This window comes from Lepidochelys kempii, chromosome 16, assembly GCF_965140285.1.
Source record: "Lepidochelys kempii isolate rLepKem1 chromosome 16, rLepKem1.hap1, whole genome shotgun sequence".
NCBI lineage: Eukaryota > Metazoa > Chordata > Testudines > Cheloniidae > Lepidochelys > Lepidochelys kempii.
The window spans coordinates 11,277,233-11,290,528 of NC_136395.1; the positions used below are offsets into that span (position 1 = coordinate 11,277,233).

Sequence of the window (13,296 nt, forward strand, 5' to 3'; positions counted from 1 at the left end):
TGCAGACGTACCAGGGATGGACCGGAACCCAATCCAATTCTCATTGCAGCCAGTTGAAAGGCTCCCAGTGACCTCCGAGATGGTGGATAGGGCCCTTTGGTGGGGAATCCTTCGGCACTGCTGCGGCCATCTTGACACTAGGGAAGGTGCTATTTAGTAGTGGGGACTGCTGCCAGACGTGGGGTGCCTGAGAGATTCGGAGTTGAAGGGGGCACAGTGTTAGTACCACGGCTTCCCATATTCCACACACCTTGAGTCCCAAGTAAGGGTCTGGTGGCTATCATGGTGAATCAAGGAGCAGTCAAATGGATCCGGGGTGTCAAAGTGGACCTGGTGACACCAGCCTTCCTCGCCCCTGGTGCTGCCACCATGCCACACTTAGCCTCATTCAAGGTGGCAGCACCTGGAAAGCCTGGCACCCTGGAGGTCTAGGCCTTGTTCCTGGCTTTATCACTGTTTTGCTGTATGATCTTTGCTAGAGAATACACACATCCTAGCCTAATATACACCACATTATACGAACGCCTGGCCATGATAAGAGCTACATTGGCCTATGCTTCTCCCAGAGTTCTGTTATTCATGCGAAGCTACATCCCACGGTGCCCTACAATAGAACAACTGGCATCGGCAGATAGGAACTTGTCAAAATCGAGATACATTTGCTCTCCGTCTTGGTATAAGCTAGGGAGGGACTTTCATGACCCAGCACCTGAAACGCTAGTACCCAAAACAAAGATAAGGAGAGGAACAGAAGAAAAGAGCTTTGTACCTTGGAAAATCATCCTGTAAATACGACTGGTTGAAATGTGCAACTCTGGGAGCACACGGCCTTACATAAGGTGAATGTAACAAAGCTGCACGAGATGGCTTCCCAGAGACTGGCATCATACTGAATCTTTTCCCTGGACTATATTATGATTGACTTATAGCAATAAACCTGACTGGTATTGGCGATTTAGTCTCTTGAATATATTTCATAACAGACCAAAGCGTACTCAAGCAACTGTCTATGCAATTTGCCAACATCTCGAACTGGGCAGTTCCCCTTTCTGTGCCTCAGTTTCCCCATCTGTGAACACCTTTGCAAAAGCTTTGGTCACTTACAATGATTTAGTTACAAAGTATGATTATTACTACTACCTGGGGGTGACACATCCCCCATGATGGGAAGGAATACAGATGGCCTGCACACCAGATGGAATCATGCGATCCCCGTGGCTCATGTAAGTAAGTCCCTTTATCAGATAGAGGGCCAGAGTCTGCTCTCAGTTATACCGAGGTATATCCCAAGTAACTGCACTTAAGCCCACATATATACACGGGATTTTCTGCTGGTGTAAATAAAATAAAAATCTAGCCCTTAGTTTGGTGTGAAGTGGCACTTCCCAAGTTTCTGCTTTGCCAAACGCATTATCATACAAACTAGTGATTAAAAGGGGTAGCCAATCATCTAACTACCCTCGCGGTTCATTTTTAAAAATGTCCAAGAGACCAAATAACCAAACGTAGCCAAATGTATTGTCTAAAGACAAAGTACTACGATACGAAAATGAGATATACATGCCCTGCTTCCAGGAAGCAAATTCTTACCTTGGAGCAAGTTCACTTCACACTGATGGTGTGCTTCAAAGTTAGACATTTCAGCTAGTAGAACTGATAGTGTGATGTTACAAGTTACAAAACTCTTTACACATCACTTAAAATTTAAGTTTGTCCCACTACTTTGTGCCAGCTTGTCCTTGGTACCTCCCTATACTTTCCAGAGCTCATTTTGAATGCTATATTCCAAGCATTGATGAGCCATAACAAAAGTACTCTCTGGCTGTACTAGGTACGAAATGTTCATGCATCTTTGCCTTGACAAGTTTCCTCTTTTTTAATTCCAAAGCTGCCTTCAGTTTTGCAAAGTGTTGTGGGATAGGTGACATGTGTGAAGAGAACTGTGGGAAGCGAATAATACATTCAATTAACATAACTTCCCAATACCCATATGCATAAATACCACGTGCACACTACCTATTAACATGCTGTATACTACAGCTAACATATACATTGGCTAACGGACCCCAAACCACTCCATTTAATCTTCATTGTGCTACCTTCCCAGCCTAAATAGCACCTTTCACCAAACACGGCGCTATCCCCTCTTCACGGGAGCATTCTGACAATCTACGGGACTTCCCAGAGACCAGGGGTCAATAGATGGGGGCGAAGGGGGGGAGTGCACAGCATGAGGGATTTATGAAGTTCCTCCTCTTTCCCCAGAGATGCCCCCGCAGCTCACAACCAGAGCAAGGGGATACTAAGCCCATCTGCACCAAAGGAGACACTGACAAGAGTTCATGGCAAGCAAAGTCAGGGGTTAGCAAAGCACTTTGAAGCAGAGTCGTCCAGTGAGGTAGTTCTCATTAGCCCACTGCTCACTCGAAGCACATTTCATCAGACAGGTATGCATTTATCTCCGCATGGACTAACTTCACGCAGTCCAAATGCAGGCGCAGTTCCACTGAAACCAATTACTACACCAGCTACAGTCCAGGTGCTTTAAGATTCCACCTGCCCTGCAGGGTGAATTCCATCCAATAACCTTGAGATTCCTCCCTGCAAGATAGAAGGGGCTTTTAAAGGTCCATTATGGGATGCGCTCAGCCTCACAAATGAGACCTTGCAATCATTCACCGTACAGTGGGGTCAGACTCAGCCCCTGGTCAGCAGAGCGGCACTGGGGATGAGTTTGGACCAGTGTTTCTACACACCTGCACCCTGTAATTTAGCCTGTTGTCATGTATGATTCCGCCCCGGTTGCAGCCTTTTGGGGCTCAGTGTGCCTGGAAGATGTTCTGGGGACGCATTAGAATTGCAGTACATGAGAGCGCCGGGCTTCTCAACCAGTTCTGTCCTAGAGCCCATGGTACAGCAGAATACAGTTTCAGGAGCCCCTCCCCCAAACATTTTGAGACCCTCTCCCCATCTAGCTATACCAAAAAAGGAGAGTAGTCGCGCCCCCTAGGTTAAGAACCCATGCTATTATGCATTGCTCTTTATGGCGCTTGAATCAAAGACAATGTGGACTTAAGATGGCCAATGTGGCCTGCCCTAGATGGCCAATATGACCCCCCAGCCAGGGCATAGACTGGCTGATTACACAGAGCAGTGGACAGATGTGGTGCCATGATGGAAGGAGCAGGTACAAAGGTATCATGAGACAAGCTGGAATGAGACAGTAGTTAGAAAGGACAAACAGGGATAGATCAGATCAGCCCAGGAGACTGGCGCTGAACTTGCCCTTCAAATCTCCCACTGTTGCACCATCAAGTGCAGTGGGAGCTTTAGTGTAGACAGGGCGCCAGCATTTTGACGTGGCCCGAATCGGGTCAGAGGGCATGGCGGTAAAGACTTCAGAGCCGTGTCTACACTGGAGCTCCAAGCATCGCTGCCCCAGCAGGAGTGGCAGGGAGGGAGATGCTAAGGAAAGGCTGAGAGCTGGCAGAGGCAAAGGAAGTGAAAGCAAACACCGAACGGGAAGGCATCAGCCTCTGGCAGCAAACAATTGAATTATGCCCTCCCCACTCCCACATCTCTTTCACTATGGAAATCACAGCACGCAACTCCCCACCCCACTGAAAGGACCCTACCTCCATCAGGTCTATTAGCCACAAGAGTCGCTCCTGGGGGAACAGATTCAAACAGACATAAAAGGGAAAAACAAAAATGTTAGGGAGGAAGTAGAACAAACGAATGACACGAAGAAAACATTGCACAACCCCCTCCCCATCCCCAACCTTGCCATCCCATGGAACATGTCTTGGGTTCTCTCCAATGCATTCAAATAAAGGCAGCAAGAGCCCCGTTCAGAGAGAAGAGCAGGGAGATGGGGCCAGATAACTAGCATCGGTGGACTACATGGGCCCTTTCTTGGTTTGCACAGAAATAACAGGCCCCCTTGAGTTCCCCCTCTGTCATCTCCTCCTTCGGCATTACTGGGCAGAGTTAAAGCAAAGGATCAGGGTTTTAGGGACGGGGGCGTTACAGGAGCTGGCTGATCTGGCCACACTGGTAGCACTAGACTGAGGCTGCAAGTCTCACATGTGGAAAGGAAGAGCAAGGATTGTCTGAGGAGTGGCTGTTTTGCATGCCCTGGCTTTCCTACAGACCCTGGGGCAAACCCGGGGCTGATTTACACCCCAGGCAATCCCATTGATTCCTATGGGGTATGGCTCCATGTGCTCCGAACAGGGTGTAATTTGGGAGGGGGCTGCTCACCCTGACTCCCGCATTCTGAAGCTCTATCCCGTGTACCCAGAAGCAGGAATCAGTCGGTGGCTGGAGAGTGGTGGATGAAGGCAGGAATGCATCCATCTGCCCATTTGGGATCTGAAGGGGTCACCAATATTTTCCCAGCCTTCCCTATCCCCCTGGTAATCATTTGACTTCAAAGAGCTAAGTCCACTCCTTGTTGAGGATTGTTATTTGCCAGCACCCTCTCCTGCCTTCCACAGCTCTGGAGATATTTTGCTGGCAACCTCCTATGCCCCAGAGTGACTCTGGAGTCTCCTGTTTGGATTAGAAATGTAGAAAATCATCCAAATCATAGAATATCAGGGTTGGAAGGGACCTCAGGAGGTCATCTAGCCTAACCCCCTGCTCAAAGCAGGACCAATCCCCAATCTTTGGCCCAAAAAATGGTCCCCTCAAGGATTGAACTCGCAACCCTGGGTTTAGCAGGCCAATGCTCAAACCACTGAGCGATCCCCACCCCCTTGATCCAGCACGCTGCTTTAATCCAGCTCAGCTGGTGCAGAAGGTATTAACTATGGGACTCCCATTAAAGGCTGAAAAACCATGTCCAGTGCCATGAAAAACTTTTAGGAACTATTAGGAAAAACTTTTTCACTAGGAGGGTGGTGAAACACTGGAATGCGTTACCTAGGGAGGTGGTGGAATCCCCTTCCTTAGAAGTTTTTAAGATCAGGCTTGACAAAGCCCTGGCTGGGATGATTTGGTTGGGATTGGTCCTGCTCTGGGCAGGGGGTTGGACTAGATGGCCTCCAGAGGTCCCTTCCAACTCTGTTATTCTATGATTCTATGAAACTTATGCTCGGAGCTCAGATCGGGCTGCCTCATCCCCAAGAAAGGCCCCCTCTGCTTCTCCCCTGTTGGCTGCAGAGCCTCCCATTAGAACAGAAGCCTGGCCTGTTTTCCTACTGCCCCCTTGCCGCGCTGATCGGGCAGCAGCCGCGGCTGTCTGTTCCTTTCATGGAGGTTTTAATTTCCAAGGCAGCTAATGTGTTTATGATGAAAGCCAATTTACGGCTGGGAAATTAATTTTGCGGCCGCGCCGCAGCACACTTAGAGGTGATTATGATAACTTAATGAGATGGTGCACGCGGTGACGACCCTGAGACATTGCCACGGAGTCACTCACGCGCCGGGAGGAAGAGGACTGGCAGGGAATGCAGATGGCGCCATTTCCATCATCCCTGCTGGGACAGGGAAGGGGGTGGTAGGGAGCACGTGTGGTTATGGGGGCACGGGGAAGAGGGGGACTTGTTTAAAGGGATAGCTAGTATCATCACTATAATGGCAGGCCAGGGGCTGGGAAAGGCAGTTGGAGCCCGGGCCTGTGCAATGAGAAACGGAGGGCGGTGATATAAGGCGGGATTTTCAAGCAGGCTCAGTGTTGGTCAGACTCTGCTGGCACTCCCCACTGACTTCAGCGGGGGCAGAGTGTGAGCACCCCACCAGGTTCATCACCTCTGCGGTCCCCAGGACCCTGCAAATGGCCCTTTCCCAAAGACCAGGTGTGTCATCTCCAAGGTCCCGCATGACCTTCAGCGGACGTCTCCTCACAGATCATGGACACCACCCCGAGGGCCCTAAGGACTTACAACCGGACCCTCCCTAGAGGAAAGCAGAAATCCTCCCGCTTCTTTGGTTCCCTTTGGCCCATAGCGGCAGGAGGGTGGAGTGCAGAGGGTGATTCAGTGCACTGGTCTCCAGCACAGCTCTGCCCCCTCCTGCCCCCATTCCCACTGGAGCTCAGGCTTGTGACTGCTGAATTGCTTACGGGGCGTGCACATGCATTTTCCATGTGCTTCAAGGGTCTCTCCGTTTGCCCTGGCTGCCTGGATGGGGTCCACCAATACCACTCGTACACAGGTCAGGGGAGATCTCAGGGCACGAGTCTGATGCTTCAGCACCATTTCCAGCTCTTGACCAGCCCCCACCTATTACTGAGCCCATGCATGTGGCATCGGGGGTAGAAGTGCTGTCATGGAGCCACCGGGGGAGCCTTTCCAAGCAAAACATGATATTCTCCAGTATTATAGCTATACCTCGGTTATTCAGGGTTACAGGGTTTGCCCAGTGAGAGCCAATCACAGGCCAATCAAAGCTGGCACCTTGCCATCAACAGTGGCCCAGTATCTCTTGCTTCAGTGGGAGAGATTTCCTCTTCTCTCACACAGTTCACTCAGCTGATTCTGCCATGCTGTGGAGGTGGAGGAGGGGATGGGCTAGGGGGTTGGAAGATAGATTCTTCCCGGATGCCTGTGGCGATCTGCTTGTGCTCTGAAGCATGTTCGGTTTGACCACGTTGATCTTAGCTTCAGAGCCGTGGGTGCAGTGAATGGGCAGCAATTTTAGACCGAAGCCAGCAATGCTGTTCTCCTGCCCCCAGGCACCACCTCCGCGCCACCTCTGCATATGAGACGAGGGTCTCCGTGATGCCTGCAACCCACTGCCAGAGTGGAGCCCCTGCACCGTGTGAGCTTGGCGATCATTTTGGAGAGCCGAGGGGGAGTAGGTTTGCGGAGGGTTGGGGGGGGGGAAGGGTTTGCAGGAGGACTTCACGAGACGGCAGGGAGTGGGTAGGGCTTCACGGAGAAGGAGGGTGGTTCAGGAGGCTGACTGGGAACGGCAGGAAAGCCGAGTGTACTCACCCGAGCCGAGCTGACCGTGGTGGAGGTGAAGTGGCTGCAACTGGAGGAGCCGGTGTCGCTGTGGGACGTCATGGAGTAGGAGTCGGCACTGCGCACCGAGGGCTGTCGGGCCTTCATGGACTCGATCTCCCGCTTCAGAACCAGGGTATTGAAGCGATCGAGGTCCTGAGGGGCTATCACCCCCCTCACCTCAGATAGCAGCGAGAACTGGATGGGGATGGGGGGGAAGGAAAAGGTCAACATGAAGACAGTGCATGAGACAGCTGGCCTTTCGCTGCACCATGATGCCATGCGTTTTTTTAACGCCTTGGTGCCAGGTGTTGGAAAGCCGAACACCTTTGCAGCCAGGCCTCCTAAGCAGATCCCGCAGTATTTACAGGTTTGCGTGGTCACAAAATGACCATGTGTGCTCCAGCCAGCAATAATGCAAGCCGGTGACCATTGTGCATGTAGAAATGCACAGATTTGCATGTGCAAATGTTGCATTTACTAACCGTGTGTGCATCAAACCCAGCTGAGCCCACAGCCCCCTTCAGAACAATGCTCTCGGCTCTCAGCACAGCGGGTGCGTTCCACAGCCTAACGGAAGGCTGAAGAAACCCCCGTAAACTGGACATCCATTTGCTTTTCACTCTTCCCTCCTCTGGCAGCGAACTCCATTTACTCCCCTTGTGGCAAGGAGCCTGGTCTCATTACGCCATCGGCAAAAGCAGAGTGAGCTTCTGTTCCCTTACTTAACCGCAGCAGTAGGGGCCATTAGGGCGTAGCGGATTTAGAACGAGACCCGCCCCCTGGTTAGCCGCAGCGGGAGTGGGAAGGGCATGCGGCACCTCCGACTCTGCTATCGCAATGGGGGACGCATGCTGGCAGCCCTGTTACCTGAGTCCCATGGGATGGAGGCTTTGTGCTACCTGCAGCAGCCCACATCCATCCGGCACTCGTTAACTAAGAGCAGTACGGGGGGAGGTCAGGGCAGTCAGTGACCACCCCCATTCTCAGGGAGAGGTGTCTTTCAGGATGTGCCCCTCCCGCTTTCTTGCCCCTTTGCTCTGCCCCCCGTAAAGCCCTGGGTGATTTCATTGCCCACCAGGCGGCTGTGGAACGGATGCCCCATCACCTTCCTTCAGAGACACTCTCCAGCATGGTTGCTGGACTTGCCTGGGTTTAGAGGGGCTAAGCCCATGCTCCTGCCCTCTGTTGGCTCCAGACTTCCCTCCCAGCTGAGCATGAGCACAAAGAACCGTGTGCATGGCCAGATCGCACGGGGGCTCTGCCACTGTGTGTCACGGGGATGTCCACTATCTCCAGCCCTATGGCTGGAGCGACTCTAAGCTCCTCAAACCCTGGGACAGAGTTTGTGCACACGGGCATTCTGGTGAGGTGGTTCAGGCTGTAACCAGCTGCCATCACAGCCCCTTGTCTCAGCCACTCCCCGCTCCCATAACCAGTCATTGGTTGTGTTGTGGCAGCACCTAGAGGCTCTGGATCAGGGCCCCATTGTGCTAGGTGCTGCAGAGACACAGGGAGAGACAAAAAGCTTACAATTTAAACAGACATGGGTGGGAGGGGAAACAAGCCCAGAGAGGAGCAGTGACTTGCCCAAGGTCACGCAGCAGGTCAGTGGCAGGGCTAGGAACAGGCCCCCCCCCAGTCTCCTGACTCCCAGTCCAGTGCCCTCCAAGCAGACCATGCGGTATCTCTGCTGCAACTTTGGCTTGGGGAATTCGCTGGCCTACAAAACCGCCCCATTTACTAATGGCTCTCGCCAGCTGTGGTGTAGCTGGAGCCGGCCTGACTTCAGCCACGACCTGCGGTTCCATTCACTCTTCTGTGGGTGAGCCGTGCTTCCCTGGAGCTGGGGGTGGCTCTCCCTTACCTTGGCGTGTGTGTTGAGTAGCTCGAAGAGAGCCATGACGAGAGAGTCAACGGAAATGGTGGTCTCCTTGTATTCGTCCAGGTAGTAGGCCATGGTCGCCCGCTCCTGTTCATTCAGAAGGTGGCGAGCTTGCTCCTCTAGCATGACGCGGGTCTGGTTCACCAGGCTGCTCAGCGTCACCTGGGAGCCAGCCAGGCCCCTGTAAAACACGGGCTGAAAGAGAACACATAGGAACTGTTTTACCCTGGGGCTGGATGGCTGAGAAACTGGCCTCAGCAGACAGAGAAGTCGACCGTAGCACCACATTAAAGGTTACATCCCACAACCCAGGGCCTCTGCTCAGCCATTCCTGGCTAGCTAATACTGGCTTCTGTCAAGGCTGAACTGAACTGAGAGCTGGGGAGAGGTGCCTTGACAGAAGGCAGCGTCTCTTATCTTCAGAACTGGTGCAACATGGACAGCAGCAAAGCCATCTGCTCCCCAGCCCAGAGTTGCCGGCGTGCCTCAGCCCAGGCTGGGAGGTACCAGGTCTCGGGTTGAGACGGGAGTGAGGTCTTCTGGTCTGGTTGATCCTCGGCCGCCCTGCTCAGGCTCTCACTGGTGGTTTTTGTGAGGCGGACACTGAATGGAGAGCGCAAGCTCATTTCCCGCCGGCCACCAGGTGCTATTGACTCAGGCCCCCTGTAACGGGGGAGTCCGCCACTGAGCACGGCAGCGCCTGGTGGTCAGCCCACCCCAACGGCTGGCATTAAGGGTGCCCAAGGGTCCAGTAGATACATCTAGACCTAAGGGTCCTGGGAGTGAATGGTACTTGGGGAAGGAATCTGGACACGGTACCTCTAAAGGCCTGAAACCTTGCAGAGAAAGCAGGGCAAATGTCCCCTCTCCCCCAGCTAAGTGGGAGAAGGGGAGCAGCAAAGAGGCCGCCGGCTCCTCACACAGGGCAGGCGCTGGTGGGCGGAGGAGTGGGAGGCTAATTGGGAAGGAAAGCCTTGTAGTTCACTTCATTCACAATCCCAGCTCCAGGAGAAGGGCTGGGGAGGGAACCCTGCCTGAAGCAGGGCACAACTGACTGGCCTAAGGCTGAGAGCCTGGGACAGAACCCTAGCTCCAGAGACAGGGCTGAGGGGGACTCCTGCCTCCAGGACCGTAGGACTGACCAGTCCCAGGCAGAGGAGTGACTCTTCACAGGCCAGCTGCTGCAAGAAGGGCTGGGAGCAGCTCCAAAGGGACACCGCTACAGCTGCCAAAGAAGAAATGGAAAGAAGTCCTAGATTCCAAGCAGGGATAGTAGAATCCAGAGGGCTGGGGAAAGATGTTGACAGGCTTGGAGAAAGGGAGGCGCAGCCCCGGGAGAATGGCAGAGGGAATGAAGGGAACAGTCCTTGGCTGCCTAAACAGGGCTGGAACCCGGAACAGAGGGTGGGCCTGGGTTCCCCGACCCTTCCCCAGGCCAAGAGCGAAGGTGTGGGCATCAGAAAGAGAAGAGGCCAAACATCCTGGGTCCCAGATGGAGGTCAAGGGGCCCAGGCTCAAAAGCCACTAGACTGGGGGTACTATCCGGCACTTTTCTGTTAACCCCGGAAGGGGAATGGCCTGAGCAGTGCCCTGGCCACAGGTCACGTATAATGACAGACCGTCGTGGCATCGGAATGACTGCAGAGGGTGCTAGACTGAAAAAAGCCCTGCAACGCCACACCCAGGCCCGGGGAGGCGCTCTGGAGGTGAAGTGTGACAACACCCCCATTTTCAAAATCAGCCTCTCCTTTTGGGTGTCCAGCTCTGGCTCTCCAGTGGCGCTGAGCATCTGCAGTTCCCCTGGGCTTTAATTGGAGCTCTGGGCACTCAGCCTGCTTGGCAAACAGCACCCACGTGCTCAAGGCTGGGCACCCACACGTGACAGCAACCAGCACGAGCGGCCACTTTTAAAAAACGTTGGCCTTTGTTATTACTAGGCTGGATTTGACCTGGCCTCTTAAAGGGGAGGGAGCTCGCTGGTCCACTCCCAATCCCCCTGAGCCATCCAATCTTCCGAGCTGAGAGCAGGCTCCTAGCTGAGATTCTCCACTCCCATTATGTGCTTCCAGCAGAGCCATCCCCTTTAAAAAGCCGCCTTTGTGAGAAGGCATCGCGAGAACACAACCCCGCCCAGATTACTTCTTAGCCCTGAAACAAGAGGTTTGTTATCGGCTTTACGTTGAAGTGGCTCCACAAGCCACAGGGTTTTAATATTAACCTTTCCCTCTGGTCCCAGTTCACATCCTTCCACGGGACTAAAGCCTGATATTTAAAGAGAACTTATTGATGTCCTGCACGTGACTCGTCTCAACAGCAAGCTACAGAACTGCCTGTTGTTCGCTAAACAATCCACTGTAATTGCAAGGTGTCGCTTGATTGAAATCAGACGGATAGCTCGGAAAGGGGGTGTCAAGGTTCCTTCCCCACTCTGAACTCTAGGGTTCAGATGTTGGGACCTGCATGAAAGACCCCCTAAGCTTATTCTTACCAGCTTAGGTTAAAAACTTCCCTAAGGTACAAACTTTGCCTTGTCCTTGAACTGTATGCTGCCATTAAGCGTTTTAAACAAAGAACAGGGAAAGAGCCCACTTGGAGACGTCTTCCCACAAAATATCCCCCCCAAGCCCTACACTCCCTTTCCTGGGGAAGGCTTGAGAATAATCCTCACCAATTGGTACGGGTGAACACAGACCCAAACCCTTGGATCTTAAGAACAATGAAAAATCAATCAGGTTCTTAAAAGAAGAATTTTATTTAAAGAAAAGGTAAAAGAATCCCCTCTGTAAAATCAGGATGGTAAATACCTTACAGGGTAATCAGATTCAAAACACAGAGAATCCCTCTAGGCAAAACCTTAAGTTACAAAAAGACACAAAAACAGGAATATACATTCCCTCCAGCACAGCTTATTTTACAAGACATTAAACAAAAGAAAATCTAACGTGTTCTAGCTAGATGACTTACTAACTTAACAGGAGTTGGAAGGCTGCATTCCTGATCTGTTCCCGGCAAAAGCATCGCACAGACAGACAGAACCCTTTGTTTCCCCGCTCCAGATTTGAAAGTATCTTGTCCCTTCATTGGCCATTTTGGGTCAGGTGCCAGCGAGGTTACCTTTGCTTCTTAACCCTTTACAGGTGAAAGGGTTTTGCCTCTGGCCAGGAGGGATTTTATAGCACTGTATACAGAAAGGTGGTTACCCTTCCCTTTATATTTATGACAGGGGGTGTGGCGTGGGGAGCTCTATCAGGTAAGAGATGCTCATTAGTGCTCTGTGTAATGAGAATAGTCAGAAGCTTGTCTCTCACCAACAGAAGCTGGTCCAATAAGAAATATTACTACACCCACCTTGTCTCTCATTTCTGTAGGCATTTGGCAATCTGCTTTCCTTCAGAGCTGGCAATGATCCAGTCCCCCTCCATGGTGCCCAGGGCTCTGTGCCGAGATGTGTCACTCTAGGTTGAGGGGTAAGATTGAGATCTTGACCGCTTGCAGTCATGAAAGACCTCCTGGCACTAGTCAGAGTCCACAGCCAGCTGTCCTGGCCAGATTCCAACCTGGGTCATTCAGCCAACCTGACCTCCTGTTGTTTGAACTGGTTAGGATGTACCTCACTTCTGTTCTGCCCTGTTGCTGGGCACTGTTAAGCAGCTGCCATGTTTCACCGCAGAGGTGGCTGCCCTTCAGTGCTGGGCTAAGTGATTCCTTCATAGAAAAGTTTAGGAAGTGCTTTGGCTCCATTTAGATGGTAGGGGAGATAGCAAGGAAAGATCTTTACCATGCGGTAGAGCTAATCTTATGTTTCTAAAAGCAACAGACACCTCTGTGGCGTAGGATGAAGCTGTGCTGAAGGGCCCCAAGGAAAGTCCCAGCCAGGTCTCTTGGCAGGAGTGACAGCACTTTGCACATCTCCAGTGCATCCCAGCTGAAGATCTCCCGCCCTTGAGGTCAGCAAACTGTATTCAGATGGACAAACTGAGGCACAGAGAAGCAGGACTGCTCCCTCCTTAGCTGTGACTCCCCAACACCAGTTCCATCGCACTCACATCCATCTCTGATCATCCCTAGGATGTCAGCAACACCCCTCCTGCCAGGACCTGGCCTAAACACACCACCTGTTTGCCCTCTGGAGCCCTCTGGAGCCATGCCCTTTCTACACGGACTCTGCTAGGAGATGAATGTGGAAGAAGGAAGCAAGGGAAGACATTGAAGAACAGGACTCGGGAGAGGAGAATTGAACAAGTGAGTGGCTAAGATCAAGGGAGAGCTGCTAGCGGCATAAAGGTGTGCTGTGTGATTGGGTGGGTCAGAAGAGGTCTCTGCAGCAAAGTGAGGAGAGGTCATTCAGTGCAAAGTCAGTGGGGCCTAGAGGCCACCATGACTGTCGTGCTCCACATGAGTACAGAGAAAGGCAGATAGGGCCAAACAGAACCCAGGAGTCCTCACTCCTCGTCCCCTAAT

The 13,296-nt window shown here is 52.3% G+C and overlaps 1 protein-coding gene across 6 annotated transcripts in view; it reads right to left on the reverse strand.

The window, feature by feature from the left end:
- The window catches only part of WHRN (whirlin), a 113,394-nt gene that overhangs the window by 25,172 nt on the left and 74,926 nt on the right, over window positions 1-13,296 (reverse strand). For 3 of the 6 annotated variants that reach the window (XM_078849034.1, XM_073314074.2, XM_073314073.2), the window contains 3 exons: window positions 8,818-9,030; window positions 6,942-7,148; window positions 3,636-3,668 (listed from right to left, as the gene is read on the reverse strand). In XM_078849034.1, coding sequence (XP_078705160.1) covers window positions 3,636-3,668; window positions 6,942-7,148; window positions 8,818-9,030 — 453 coding nt within the window. The remainder of the gene's footprint in view (window positions 1-3,635; window positions 3,669-6,941; window positions 7,149-8,817; window positions 9,031-13,296) is intronic. The other 3 variants (XM_078849033.1, XM_078849032.1, XM_078849035.1) reach the window with 1 other exon arrangement.